This window comes from Pezoporus occidentalis, unplaced genomic scaffold, assembly GCF_034315485.1.
Source record: "Pezoporus occidentalis ecotype Australia unplaced genomic scaffold, CSIRO_AGI_Poc_V1 ctg220, whole genome shotgun sequence".
Classification (NCBI taxonomy): domain Eukaryota; kingdom Metazoa; phylum Chordata; class Aves; order Psittaciformes; family Psittacidae; genus Pezoporus; species Pezoporus occidentalis.
Genome location: NW_026914073.1, coordinates 93,041 through 105,545, shown reverse-complemented (window position 1 = coordinate 105,545; position 12,505 = coordinate 93,041). Strand labels below are relative to the sequence as shown.

Here is a 12,505-nt window from a genome sequence, read left to right as displayed (position 1 = left end):
GTGATGCCTCTCCCCATTCAGCAGCCTTGATTGCTTTTTCACAGTATCATAGCACTGACATATGTTTTCATTGCTGCTATTAGAGATTTCAGAAATCTTCTTTCTGCACTGTTTTCAGACTTTTTGCAAGAGAAGATAGCAAGCATGTTGTTCAAATAGTTGGACTGCGGGAGGTTCAGGTGGACTCTGTAGATCTACTGCTGGAGGTAACCTCTGTTTGTGATTATTTTTTGTCTTCTACAGCTTCATTTGCTGATTTGTGAGATATGTTACTTACAGAGGTTGTTATTTGTTCAGTAGTACATGTGTATGTTCCTGTTTAAGGTTCTGAAAGTGGCAACCCTAGCAGAGCACCAAGGAGCACTGTTAGAAGTGCCTTTAATTCAGTAAGCTTCTGGGTCACTGTGACTTGTGTTATTGACATGCAAGCTGCTGATTTACAGCTGTTGCTTCTATTGCCACTCCTTGTGGGAAGATCTTTGCCAAGAAATAGACTGCTATCACTATTCCAGAAATTAAATTGTATCCCAGCAAGGGACCTTAAAGCTGGATAAGTATTTTCTCCCAGTGAAGTTGGTTGGTATTTTTTTTGGCTTCTGTGAAGTTAAATTTTCTATTTTAAAGGTACATGGATGTGGGACAAAATATATAAATTTGAAAATTAATAGAATTATAAATTAGAAAATACTGAAGATTGAGGTTTTGATCTGAATTAGGATTAAGCTTCTGCTTAGATAATGATGTGTGATAGCAGGTAAAATTAGGATCTTTAAACAGCAGCTGACATTCAGTACAAGCAAGGCTTCAGTCTTCCTTCCCTGCCTGGCTGACCCTAAAAAGGCACTGGCAAATTTTCTACATTGTCCTGCAGCCAACAAGCTGGTTAAGTCTGCTTTCTATTTATCTTGACTTCTCATAGTTTAATTCCTTTCTCACTGAGGAAATTACAAGTGCCTGATAGTGTAATTGACTCATTAAAATTGGCATAGTGTTGCCCATGTATATTCTATTTAATTTTTATCTTCATCTTTCATTAACTCCAAGCTTCAGGACATGCTGGTGATGCTTCTCCAAATTAATATGTAAATTTGCTATATGGTTGATTAACACATTCCTCTGTATTATCACATTCCACACACAGAAGAGCTATGAAATGACTTTATTATTACACGTATCTCAGCAAAAGAAGAATTTGATACTGTCCACAGGCCCCTTTGAACACAGGAATGTCAGTGGCTTGACTTAGAGCTTACTAATAGACCACAACAGGTATATGGGAAGAGTCTTGAATACATCCCTAGTTATTTACCATTCATTAATGTTGGCTTTGGTTCAGAAATTATCTGCATTTAGCACTAATGTAATGCTTCAGAGCTGCTGGTTAGGTTTTTGTTGGTTAGGTTTCTGATTGAGAACTGGCCACTGAAAGGCAAGAATAATGTAGATCTGTCAACTGAGAATGTATATATTTGGCTAGATAATGATATAATTTGTTCTTACAACTAGAAATGAAATTAGTGACTTTTATGAATGTCCTGCTGCAGTTGGCTACTAGACTTTCTGTTAGTCATTAAGAGTTTTCAAAAGAGAACTATCTGGATATGTATTATGAAGGAGCCTGTGTCCTTTTGCTTTGCCTCTCTTCCTTGTTTTCCTATTTTATTATTGTATTGAGTATAATCAATCTTTTAACCTTGTTCCTTACTTTAGCACAATTTCTTTTAGTTATAGAAATGCAGAAAGGTTTTGGCACATTGTAATTTTGGTGTTATTTTCTGGGTAACAGTACTTATTTATTACATGAGAAAGAGAAATGTTAAAAGAACACCACAAATAGTTATTTAATGTGTCTGTTAGGTTATGTCTACAGTCTTTCTTTCTTTCATTGCTGATATACTTCTGGTTTTAATTTTATAGTTTGTATATTTTGCAAATCCAAGTGAATATGTGATGCAACAACTGCTTATGTGCAGTATCCTCTCAAAGCTCTGTAGTGTTTCTGCAAGCAAGTCCATACACAAAGTTCTGAAAGAAACATTGGAAGGGATCCAGTCTAACTTAACATCCACCTTGCACCAAATTTTAAGGCTGGAATTCTTCTTCATATTTCCTCATCTTAGGAGAATATCTCTTTCTGAGAGATTGTGTTTTTATTTACAATTTACACTTGGATTTTGTCCCTCTTATTTTGCAGGTGATTTTGAAGGGGGGGAAAGAACGTAGCACAGGCGCTACTGGAGTCAACTCAGATTCCTCTCGATCTCATGCTATTATCCAAATTCAAATTAAAGACACAGCCAACAGGACATTTGGAAGGTAAGATGAGAAGTGTACTGCTGGGGGCTGATGAGGACGTCAAGCCCAGGGATATCCAGAAGGCAAACAAAAAGGAGGTGTTGAGTTAGTGGGCAGCTGTGACTGAAATCAGAAGATAGGGTTCAGAGGGACTTTGAGGAGTTTCAGTCATTTCTCTGTTCCCAGGGAGAGCACTTAAGCCACATCTGATGTAAATGTAGATGCAGGTAAATGTCTGCAATGGGCATACTGATGTTTGAGCTCATCACCTTTGAAGTCAATAGAAACAGTAATTTCTACCTCATGCCATCTAAACTAGGTCAGGTGGACTTGCCCCTCAAAGCAGCTCTGTCCTGTAATTGACTAGAAAGGGAGCCTCGGATGACTAGTGCAGGTGGAGATGATTCCCGTAGAGAAGTTTGCCTGTGGTCAGAAGAATCACAGTACCTCACCTAAACCTCCCTGATAATTTAAGAGTGTGGTTCTGGTGCTATCTGCAGCAGCCAAAAAGAGCAGTTTATTTCAACTTGTAACAGCTATTTTATGTATTTGAAGACTGTAATTGTGCCTTTTCTCAATCATCTTTTCTCCAGACTAAACAACCCCAAGAAAGAGGTCTGAGGAAAGAGAGGTCTAGGTATCTGTATTAGTGCTGAGTCAAAAAATCATGCTGACACGCCCTTCCAGCAACCACCATGCAGTTTTGCTTCCCAGGGTCTTATTTTACATACAAGGCAAAACGGAATAGCCATACATAGTGGAGAGAGGAAAAGGCGGCAGGCTTAGAAAAAGAAGTGTATGTGATTACGTAGGTGTGGCATTTGTGCCTTTTTTGGGTTTTTGTTACTGAAAGTGAGCCAGAGTGAGGAAAGGATCCCAAGATATGCCTGTAAGAGACGTCAGGGCTGTTCCAGAAACAGAAAACAGCAAAGAAAAAGATACAGTGCAACAGTCAGTGACAGCAGCTGGCACCTAGAGCTAGGGAACATGAGAAGGAGTAATTGAGTTTCATAGAAGGAAGGGTCAAGGAACACTGAAAGCTCAGTCTGTTACTTACTTCAGTGGAAATTTCTGTTCATATTGCCCTGAATTCCAATTTGACGCGGCAATTGTCCCTCATACCTGGAAGGATAATTTAAAAATCTACAGTTTCTTTAACTGTTTTCTTAGGAAACCACAAGCACATTGATTATCTGGAGAGATTAATGTGTTAAACTTTAAACAGCATATCCATTAAACTGTGGAACACTCTCATCACATGCAATTACACTTTCTATGGCAACTGTGTTAGTGTCGGGATGCTCTGACAGTGTTCCTAATGCTATTCCTATCATGGTGCCTCAGATATTTCCAGTGGGTATTTCTCTTAGTTCAGAAGTTCTTTCTAATCATTCTTCTGATGTCATGTGCTAGAGTACTTCAGTTTAAAAAATAAAAATATAAAAACTAACCCCTAAGATAAACAAAACTCTGTTTTTTCTAGGATATCATTCATAGACTTGGCTGGCAGCGAAAGGGCAGCTGATGCAAGAGACTCAGATCGGCAAACAAAAATGGAAGGAGCAGAAATAAACCAAAGTCTTTTAGCAGTAAGCTACTAGCATTTCTGGGGAAGGTTTTGAGTTTAATTATTAGCATGTGTTTTAGAATAAAATGAACCACAGAATAATGCATGTATGTATTCCATGGAGGTGGAAAAATAACCAAAGTACTAAGTGTGTCCACTTTAATTTGTCTCATGCCTCAAAGACAATTTAAAAGGGAAAAGGATTTCTGATCAAGTCTTTTTAAGCCATTCTTACAGCCAGCCAGGTGAACACATCATAGAGACTATTAGGTATAGTATAATAAGTGTCCTATATTTTACAGAGAAAGTTTTGTCCCTTTTAATTCCAGAGAATATTTCTTGGGATTACCATATTTGTTTCATAAAAGCACATCTCTTCCTGCTGGTTATTTTCACCACTTGAACTCTTTCAAATCAGGAGTAAAGGCCTTAAATACTCAAAAATACAGAAACTAGTAATTCATGTATGGGGAAAAACGAACAGGAAGAAATGCCCGCTTAATGCGACTTTTTGTAAGTGTACACAGTTATGTAAAGAGGGACAAGGAGCAGAGAAATGCCACCCATGAAAAAGCTGAAGTGCCTGTAAGCATAAATTGTGCAGAAGCCTTTGCAATCCTTTACTTCAAATGAACAAAGCTCACTGGTGACTGAGGGCTTCTCCAAGTGAAACTGAAAGTGGTATGCAATTAGTACCAGTTAATAGTGCAGAAGTCAGTGCACACAACTGTACCTTTTAGTGTGCAGTAAGTAAGAGGTGGTTTGCTTTTATTGAGAACGTAGAATGTTCTTTTGCACAGAGGCTTTCCTGCTGTGTAATACTGGTATTTATATTGAGAGACAGCCTGTAAAGTGGATGTGTTTCTCTACTTTATGCTTTCTTGAGTACTTGCTGGTCAATAACTGCATGGAATGGGGAGTCAGAACCTGAACAGAAAGGATTCTTGAAAAGTGAAGCTTTATGTAAGATCACATTCATAAAAAGGACATGGAACTGTTGGAACAAGTCCAGAGAAGGGCCATGAGGATGACCAGGGGACTGGAGCACCTCCCGTATGAAGACAGGCTGAGAAAGTTGGGGTTGTTCAGCCTGGAGAAGAGAAGGCTGCGTGGAGACCTCATAGCAGCCTTCCAGTATCTGAAGGGGGCCTATAGGGATGCTGGAGAGGGACTCTTCATTAGAGACTGTAGTGACAGTACAAGGGGTAACGGGTTAAAACTTAAACAGGGGAAGTTTAGATTGGATATAAGGAGGAAGTTCTTTACTGTGAGGGTGGTGAGGCACTGGAATGGGTTGCCCAGGGAGGTTGTGAATGCTTCATCCCTGGCAGTGTTCAAGGCCAGGTTGGACGAGGCCTTGGGTGATATGATTTAGCATGAGGTGTCCCTGCCCGTGGCAGGGGGGTTGGAACTTGATGATCTTAAGGTCCTTTCCAACCCTAACTATTCTATGATTCTGTGATCACGAAACTCTTCTTTTAAAAGGAACTTTTAAAATCAGAGTGTGTGTACTTTTGGTATTGTGTTAAACCGAGTACAGTTAGTGACTGAATTCACTATATAGGCATCTTGGGGTAAGTCTATACGACCTGCAGCCTGTAGAATCTAGTTCTGCTCTCAGTTATGATACCACTCCCTCTCAGGCCTTAAGACACATTAAGTTTGAAGTTTGCTCCTGTTTTGAATATTCATGTTGATTTCAAGTAGGAGATACTCAGATACTGCAATTATGAGAAGTGGAATAAAAAATTAGAATAGTTTGATCTCTTGTTATAGTTGTGACTTTTAATAAAATATAGTAAAAGTGAGAAATAAGTGTCATTTTAAGTGAGTGTATGTAGAATGTAGTAAGGCTTTAAATGTACAATGGCTGCTTCATGACAGAATCACCATGACAGTACTGTAATCTCCTTATTTTTCCTTCAATATTTGCTCTAAATGACTTGTCTCATGGATATACAGTCAATTTCTGCCAATTTTAGAGTATCCAGGCTTGATAAGGAGTGTGATGCTATTGTGCTTATCTCAGTGGAAATAAGGCAAGAAAGTGCATATCTCTGAGTGACATGACATCTTCTTCCAAGGCTGGTAATAAATCAAGGGATGTTCCTTCAAGCTACAGGCTACCTCTGTTGATGGTTATTAACAATAAGAAGATATAGTGAGTTCTGTGAAAGGTATGAGTCTAGCTAGCTGCTCATGTTCTGTTAGTTTTAATGGAAGTTCTGTGGCTGTATCTCCACTCGCTGAGCAGTCTGTTGTTCCATTCTCAGTATTTTGTATAGTTCCTAGCCTGCCAGAGGGCACAGTGACATATTTCTTTAGATATGCTGTACCTATGTTACCTTGTGACCATGGCCTTGAACCTGGATTTGAACACAGCCCACCTCACAGCTCGCTGGTCCGTGTTATCCCTAAGGTTTTGGGTTAGCACCTTGCACCTTGAGATCAACTGCCTTCTCATACAGTCCAGTGTACCCACACATAGGTGGGACATCTAGACTGCATATCGTTCTCATAATGGGGAGAAATATGCACTTACTAGCCTGTGCTATCTCTGACCAAGGTATGAAAATGTTGCCAGAGTGACATAAGAAAATTGCAATGCTATTGTCCAAAGTGTTGGGGTGTTCGGGGCAGAGGAAGAGCTTTTAGGAGAAGGAAATTTGTAAGACATGGAGCTGAAGAAGCTCTGTTACTGGGGTACACCTGCCCTGCAAGCTGCACTATAGTCTTGGGTACACCCAACCTGGCTTCAAACTCATTAGCTATGGTCCAGGCAGCAGCAGGTCCACAGTAGTGTGGAGCTCTGTGTGTGCTAAATGTGTATTTACCCAGTTTCTTGGGTTTGTGTAGCTCACAGAGCCACCAGGCAGGGATAGCTGTGCTGTGTGCTGCAGCTTTGCTCTCTTTGAGCGCAGCTAAACTGCTGCTGCTGACTGAACTGGCTGAAGCTATTTGTGGCTCTGGCAGCAGCAAACTCTCCTTGCAACAAGGGACATCATGTAGTAGGAGTTAAAGGTATCACAAAGGAAATCGCACATTTTGTAGGTTAGGTTTGATGCAGTTCAGTTTCTTGCCAGTGTGTGACTAACACGCTTTTTCCCCTCTTTTTTGTTATGTTTTATTTTTGATAGCTAAAGGAATGCATTCGGGCACTGGATCAGGAACATGCACATACTCCTTTCCGGCAAAGCAAATTAACTCAGGTAAAATGAGCAAAAAGGCAGCAGTAGAGGTTTCCCTGATGAGGACAAAATAATCAATAAATAATGATTTTAACAAAAAGCATAATTCAATAACTGCTGTTAAACTCTTGAAGAGAAAAACTTAACTTCTGCAAACATTAATTTTAAAGGTAATCACAGAATTAAGGCCAACTGCCAGATCCCCCAGCCAGTCCCTGTTGTCCAGGGACTGGCATGGTCAAAACCAGATAAACCCAAACCTAAAACCAAACAAAACCCTCAAACACTGCCTTCCCGATTCATTCAAAGTTACCATCCATTTCCACCCAGTCTGCAACCAATCTTGGATCTTCTCTGCAGTAACAGTCCTGTGAGTTTTCGGTACTTCTTCACTCCAATTGTAATATATGCTTTATTCTTCAAAACATAAGAGCACCCTTATGGCACCTGGTGCAAGGGCTTGTTCAGAGCCCTTATTAACACTTGTGTAAATTGTAAACAAAGAATTGGAAGACAAATTGAGATGAGGACTACATTAAAAAAAAAACAAAACAGGGATGGTAAATCATGATCAACTGCTTCTGTACACATTGCTAACTTATGGGAAAAGCAAGGTACATACACTGCTAAGAATCTTATTTTTTACCTCCAACACTAGGTGTTAAAGGATTCTTTCATTGGCAATTCCAAGACGTGTATGATAGCCAATGTGTCACCAAGCCACATAGCTACAGAGCACACCCTGAACACTTTAAGATATGCCGACAGGTAGGTGATAAAGCTCAATCTTGCCAAGGTGAAAAGCACAAAGAGAAAAGAAGTAATGTATGAGGTTTGTGGTTACATTTTATTTTGGTTGCATTGGACTTGTTGATTTAGGCAAGAAATTCAATTTTCACAATGTAAATACAATCCATACTTGTCCCAACTCTTATATTTGGTGTTAAAATTCTTTGGGTCTTGCAAATCCTTTTTGATGGCAACTTTTAATGATGAAAATATAGAATCATAGAATAGTTAGGGTTGGAAAGGACCTTAAGACCATCACGTTCCAACCCCCCTGCCACAGGTAGGGACACCTCACACTAAACCATATCACCCAAGACCTCGTCCAACCTGGTCTTGAACACTGCCAGGGTTGGAGCATTCACAACCTCCCTGGGCAACCCATTCCAGTGCCTCACCACCCTAACAGGAAAGAATTTCCTCCTTATATTCAATATATCTATCACTGTAACTGCAGGATTACTAGCATCCCATATCCCCCCCCCCCCCCCCCCCCCCCCCCCCCCCCCCCCCCCGAATGTTTTAGTTTTGTATTGTATTTCTGCCTAGAATACATGCAAGTCACCCTCCCTCCTACACAGGATGCTTGAAATTACAGCAGTGTTGGGGTTAAGAGGACAAGAGATGCTTAAGGGGGAAGAGGAGCAAAGGAAAGAGTTGAGATGATAGGGTGATAGCAGTTAAGCAGCTCTTCACAGTTACACTGATGAGTCTGATCCAGGAGTCCTGTACCCCTGTACACCTGAGCTAAGTGGCCCCACTGCAACTACTCCAACAGCCCTAGTTTGTGTTTGTGGGACAGTGTGATGTGCTATGGAGAGTACTGGTTTGTCTTCAGCTGCTACTGTGCCATGCTGCATTATAAAGTGTGGAAATGCAGCCCAGCAGAGGCCATCTTCACTCACTTAACCTGTTATGCACTGTTCAAGGAAGCACTACAAAATACTGCTATAGCTCTTTCCAGTGGTTCAGGCATTTTGGAAGGCTTTTGATGTCTGTGTGGATAACTACACAGTTAAAACAGAAATCATGACACTGAATTCAGTGTATAGTCTTAGTATGTGAAAGCATTACTTTGTTCTGATGACGCATATTTATCTGAAAGCATGACATCTTCTGAAGCCAACTTCATTCACAGGGTCAAGGAGCTGAAGAAAGGGATTAAATGTCCTACCCCCATCACAAACAAGCGTCGGACAGCTGGAAATGTATCCCCAAAACGTGTCCAAAACAATCCTTCTTTGCCACCTGGGGAAAAGAGCTCTCCAAAGAAAGTGAAGCTAGGCCTCCAGCATCCCTCAAATGCCACAAAAACAAAGGCATGTCCTGCAGCACTCCAGCCATCAAGTGTCCCTTTTACCTCTACCCCCAGGGCAATCAGCAAAGGACATGCCCACAGAGGAAATCCCAGCTCACCGTGGTTCCACCACGCGAGTCCGGTTAAGGGAGTTCTACGGATAGCACATCCCCTGAAGAAGAAGAATGATGATCTGCCTCCCCACTCTGAAAAGAACCCCACTGCAAAGGATGCTGCCACACCAGAAACGAAAGAGAGTGGCCAGAGAGACAAGTATATGCAAGACAGACCACCTGCCCAGGGCCTGAAAGTCCAGACAGTGCAACCTGTTCAGAAACAGCTTGTTCCTAGAGATGATTTTTCCTTTGGAGATGGAAATCTGCTGTCTGATGGGAGACAGGAATGGGGAAGCACCTTTGCTAAACAATGTGTTGAAACCTGGACAAATCTGCCTCCATTTCAGAAGGAAAGGGAAGAGCATTTACGTCTTTATCACCAGCAGTTTCAGCAGCCACCTATCCTACAGCAAAAACTGAATTATCAACCTCTTGAGAGGTTTTTAACACAGTACAAGCCCCAGGAGATTCAAGTGAAGCAGGAGCTGAGCCTTCCTCCCACAGAAGTACAGAGCAAAGAGGGGATGCAGCTGGAAGACTTGGATGACAGTGATTTCAGTGAAGATTCTTTCTCACCTATCTGTAGCCAAAAGAGCGTGAAAAGAAAAAACACCAACAAATGCAGTCAACATTCATTTTTCCTCCATCAAAGAGAAGAAACTGAAGAAGAGCAAAAAGGCCAAAAGAGACAGGATTTATTTTTCAAATACGCAGTATCCATGCCAGAACATGAACTAGATGACAGCTGGGATTATTGTGAGGGCAGCCCAAAGACAGAGGAATCTATTAAAAATGCAGGCTGCAGCAAAACTCCAGCAGACTGGAACTACGACTTCACTATTGAGCCCTCCTCAAACAATGCTGCTGAAAAACCTTACTGCCTGCAGGATGATCCTGCGTGTAACTGGAAAAATGGCAAAGATTTCCTAGCTGATCACAAACAGCACAAATCCAAACACAGATGTCTTGTTTACGCCAGTGAAGAATCCTTGACTGCAGAAAAGGAAGCTTCAAACTCATATGTTTCTCCTGTATTGAAACTGGGAACTCCAGAGAGCAAAGAGGTCAGCCTCCAGCACGAAGAGAAGGAAGAATCCACTTTGGATAGACATGCTGTAATTGCAGGAGATGTAAAATGGAAAGCTCGAAAAAATGGTGTTAACCATTGTGGATCTTCCAGTTGTTCCTCAGAATTCTCCTCTGAGCTGATGGCCCCTCTCATATCCCTTCTTGACTATGAGGAAACAACTGGTTCAGAGAAAGTGTCCTCTAACCAAGAGACGTCCCCTTGCGTGAAGAGCACACTCGGCTCCCAGAGCAGGTTTGCAGAAGAGAGCTGGCAGTGCACAAGAAGCAGAGCTCTGACGGACAGCATGCTGGAACTGGGGGAGCAAACGCGTCGTGGCGGAAGGCACTGCACCCTGCTGCATTCCCCACAAACAGGGGACAAGAGGCTCTCACCCCTGTGCTGTGATGTAAAGCCTTGCCACTGCCTCCTGGGCTCAGCTTCACCAAAGCAAGGGGTCGCTCACAGCTTATCTGCTGGACGTGACCTGACAGAAACATCCACAGCTGAATCCATGGGCTCCAGGACACACAGAGAGTGTGGTTTGTTTCCCGAATACTTGTGTGGCAGACAGTGTGGTGCAGATGTTAAAGATAATACTGGTAATTCAGGAAGATCCAACTCAAATCAAGGACCCAGTGTTGAGCCCATGGCTCAGGAAATAAATGCTGATATACCCAAAAAGAGCTATTTTTCAGGTGCACCATGCTTTCTCAGTGTGGGACACACGGATTACACAGTCCAGTCCCCCTCTCAGGAAAGCAGCCTGCTACTGCAGCCCAAGTCAGGACTGAAGAATGAGGACTTCAGTCATTCTGAAGACTCAGCCAAGTCATTGTTCAGCAATGAGGAAAGAGGGTTGCTAAAGAACAAGTTAATGCAGAATCTTCTTACACAAGAGACTTTTGTGGCAGATTCAGCATTTGCAACTAAAGATAAGCAGCCATTAGCAAATGCAAAGAGCCCCTCAGGCGTGTCCAGCAGCAGCTCTGCCAGTGCTGCATCAGAGATGGGAAAATGGCAGAGGGAAGCCCTAGAAAAAGCACAGTAAGTCTTGCTCATCACTGAAGTTTGTCATGAAGCTTAGAAGTTCTAGGCATGATACATTTGCTGTTATTTGTGTATCATACTCATATGTACTTTAAAAACTGATGGCAAATCAATCTATGAACTAATTACTTAATAAGGTCAATGATAATTTATAGTGATACTTTAAAATCTCACAGGAAGCCAATTATTCTCTTAGAGCTTCCTAGGATAATGAAGAATTAGTTACTGAGAACTGCAGTCCTATAAGCTCTCGAGTACTAAAATATATCAAAACTTCCATCAAGAATCAGGTGACAGCTGTTCCATCCCTACTGAAAGCAAAACAGATAGAGCAGCTGGGCAGTTACTGAAGATGTGGATGTAAAGCTTTAAAGTGCTGAGAGCTGCCACTGTCAGCTCCAAAGGACTGGACTGCATTCACACGACTGAAAATAGCTGGCTGGTCAGAGAAGATTGCCCAGAGGAATGGACAGTAGCACTGCCTTCCTGCTCTGCCTGTTTTTCACCAAAATAACTATCAGCCTCATGGCTGTAAGCAATTTCACCGATTAATTAGACAATTTTTTTGCTCCTAGATTTCCCTTTGGTAAAAATCGGTACATGCTCCTGTGCTGTTTGTGCTAACAGGGGCTGTAGTCACTCCTCTGTGAGCAATCCTGACACATCAAGGTCATCTTTAACCCCAAACCAGTGCAGTCCACTGCAATTCAGGGAGCACTGGTGTGCACTTTGAGTGCCAGGAACAGAGGATAGCAAGGCTTCCCCTGGGATATTTCCCCTTCGTAAAGCTTTATTAAGTAATTATAGGCAGCACAGCAGGCTGTGTAACTAGTGGTGTATTTTATGTTAATCAGACAGGCTGTAATTCAGGCCCATCAGCAGCAGCTGGATGAAATGGCATCCTTGTGCTTCAAGGAAGAGTGCTTAATAAATCAGATGTCAGCAATGGTAAGTGTTTCAGATGATGATTTCAGTGCCTGCTGAACTTGCATAAATTAATCTTAAAAGATTATTTACTTTAATTAGCGATGTGGCATTCCTCATCAATTGTTCCTCTCACTCTCTGATGCCTCCCTGTGGCGGCTCATTTTCAGTGTCTGTTGTGTCTTTGCCAGTCTCCACACTGCCAGGTCCTTGGGA

General features: G+C 41.8%; 1 protein-coding gene across 3 annotated transcripts in view; it reads left to right on the top strand.

Annotated features, from left to right (window-relative positions):
- KIF24 (kinesin family member 24) overlaps window positions 1–12,505 on the top strand; it is a 31,353-nt gene that overhangs the window by 16,531 nt on the left and 2,317 nt on the right. For all 3 annotated transcript variants that reach the window (XM_062620352.1, XM_062620353.1, XM_062620351.1), the window contains exons 6-12: window positions 119–206; window positions 2,195–2,316; window positions 3,779–3,884; window positions 7,000–7,071; window positions 7,709–7,818; window positions 8,975–11,362; window positions 12,220–12,313. In XM_062620352.1, coding sequence (XP_062476336.1) covers window positions 119–206; window positions 2,195–2,316; window positions 3,779–3,884; window positions 7,000–7,071; window positions 7,709–7,818; window positions 8,975–11,362; window positions 12,220–12,313 — 2,980 coding nt within the window. The remainder of the gene's footprint in view (window positions 1–118; window positions 207–2,194; window positions 2,317–3,778; window positions 3,885–6,999; window positions 7,072–7,708; window positions 7,819–8,974; window positions 11,363–12,219; window positions 12,314–12,505) is intronic.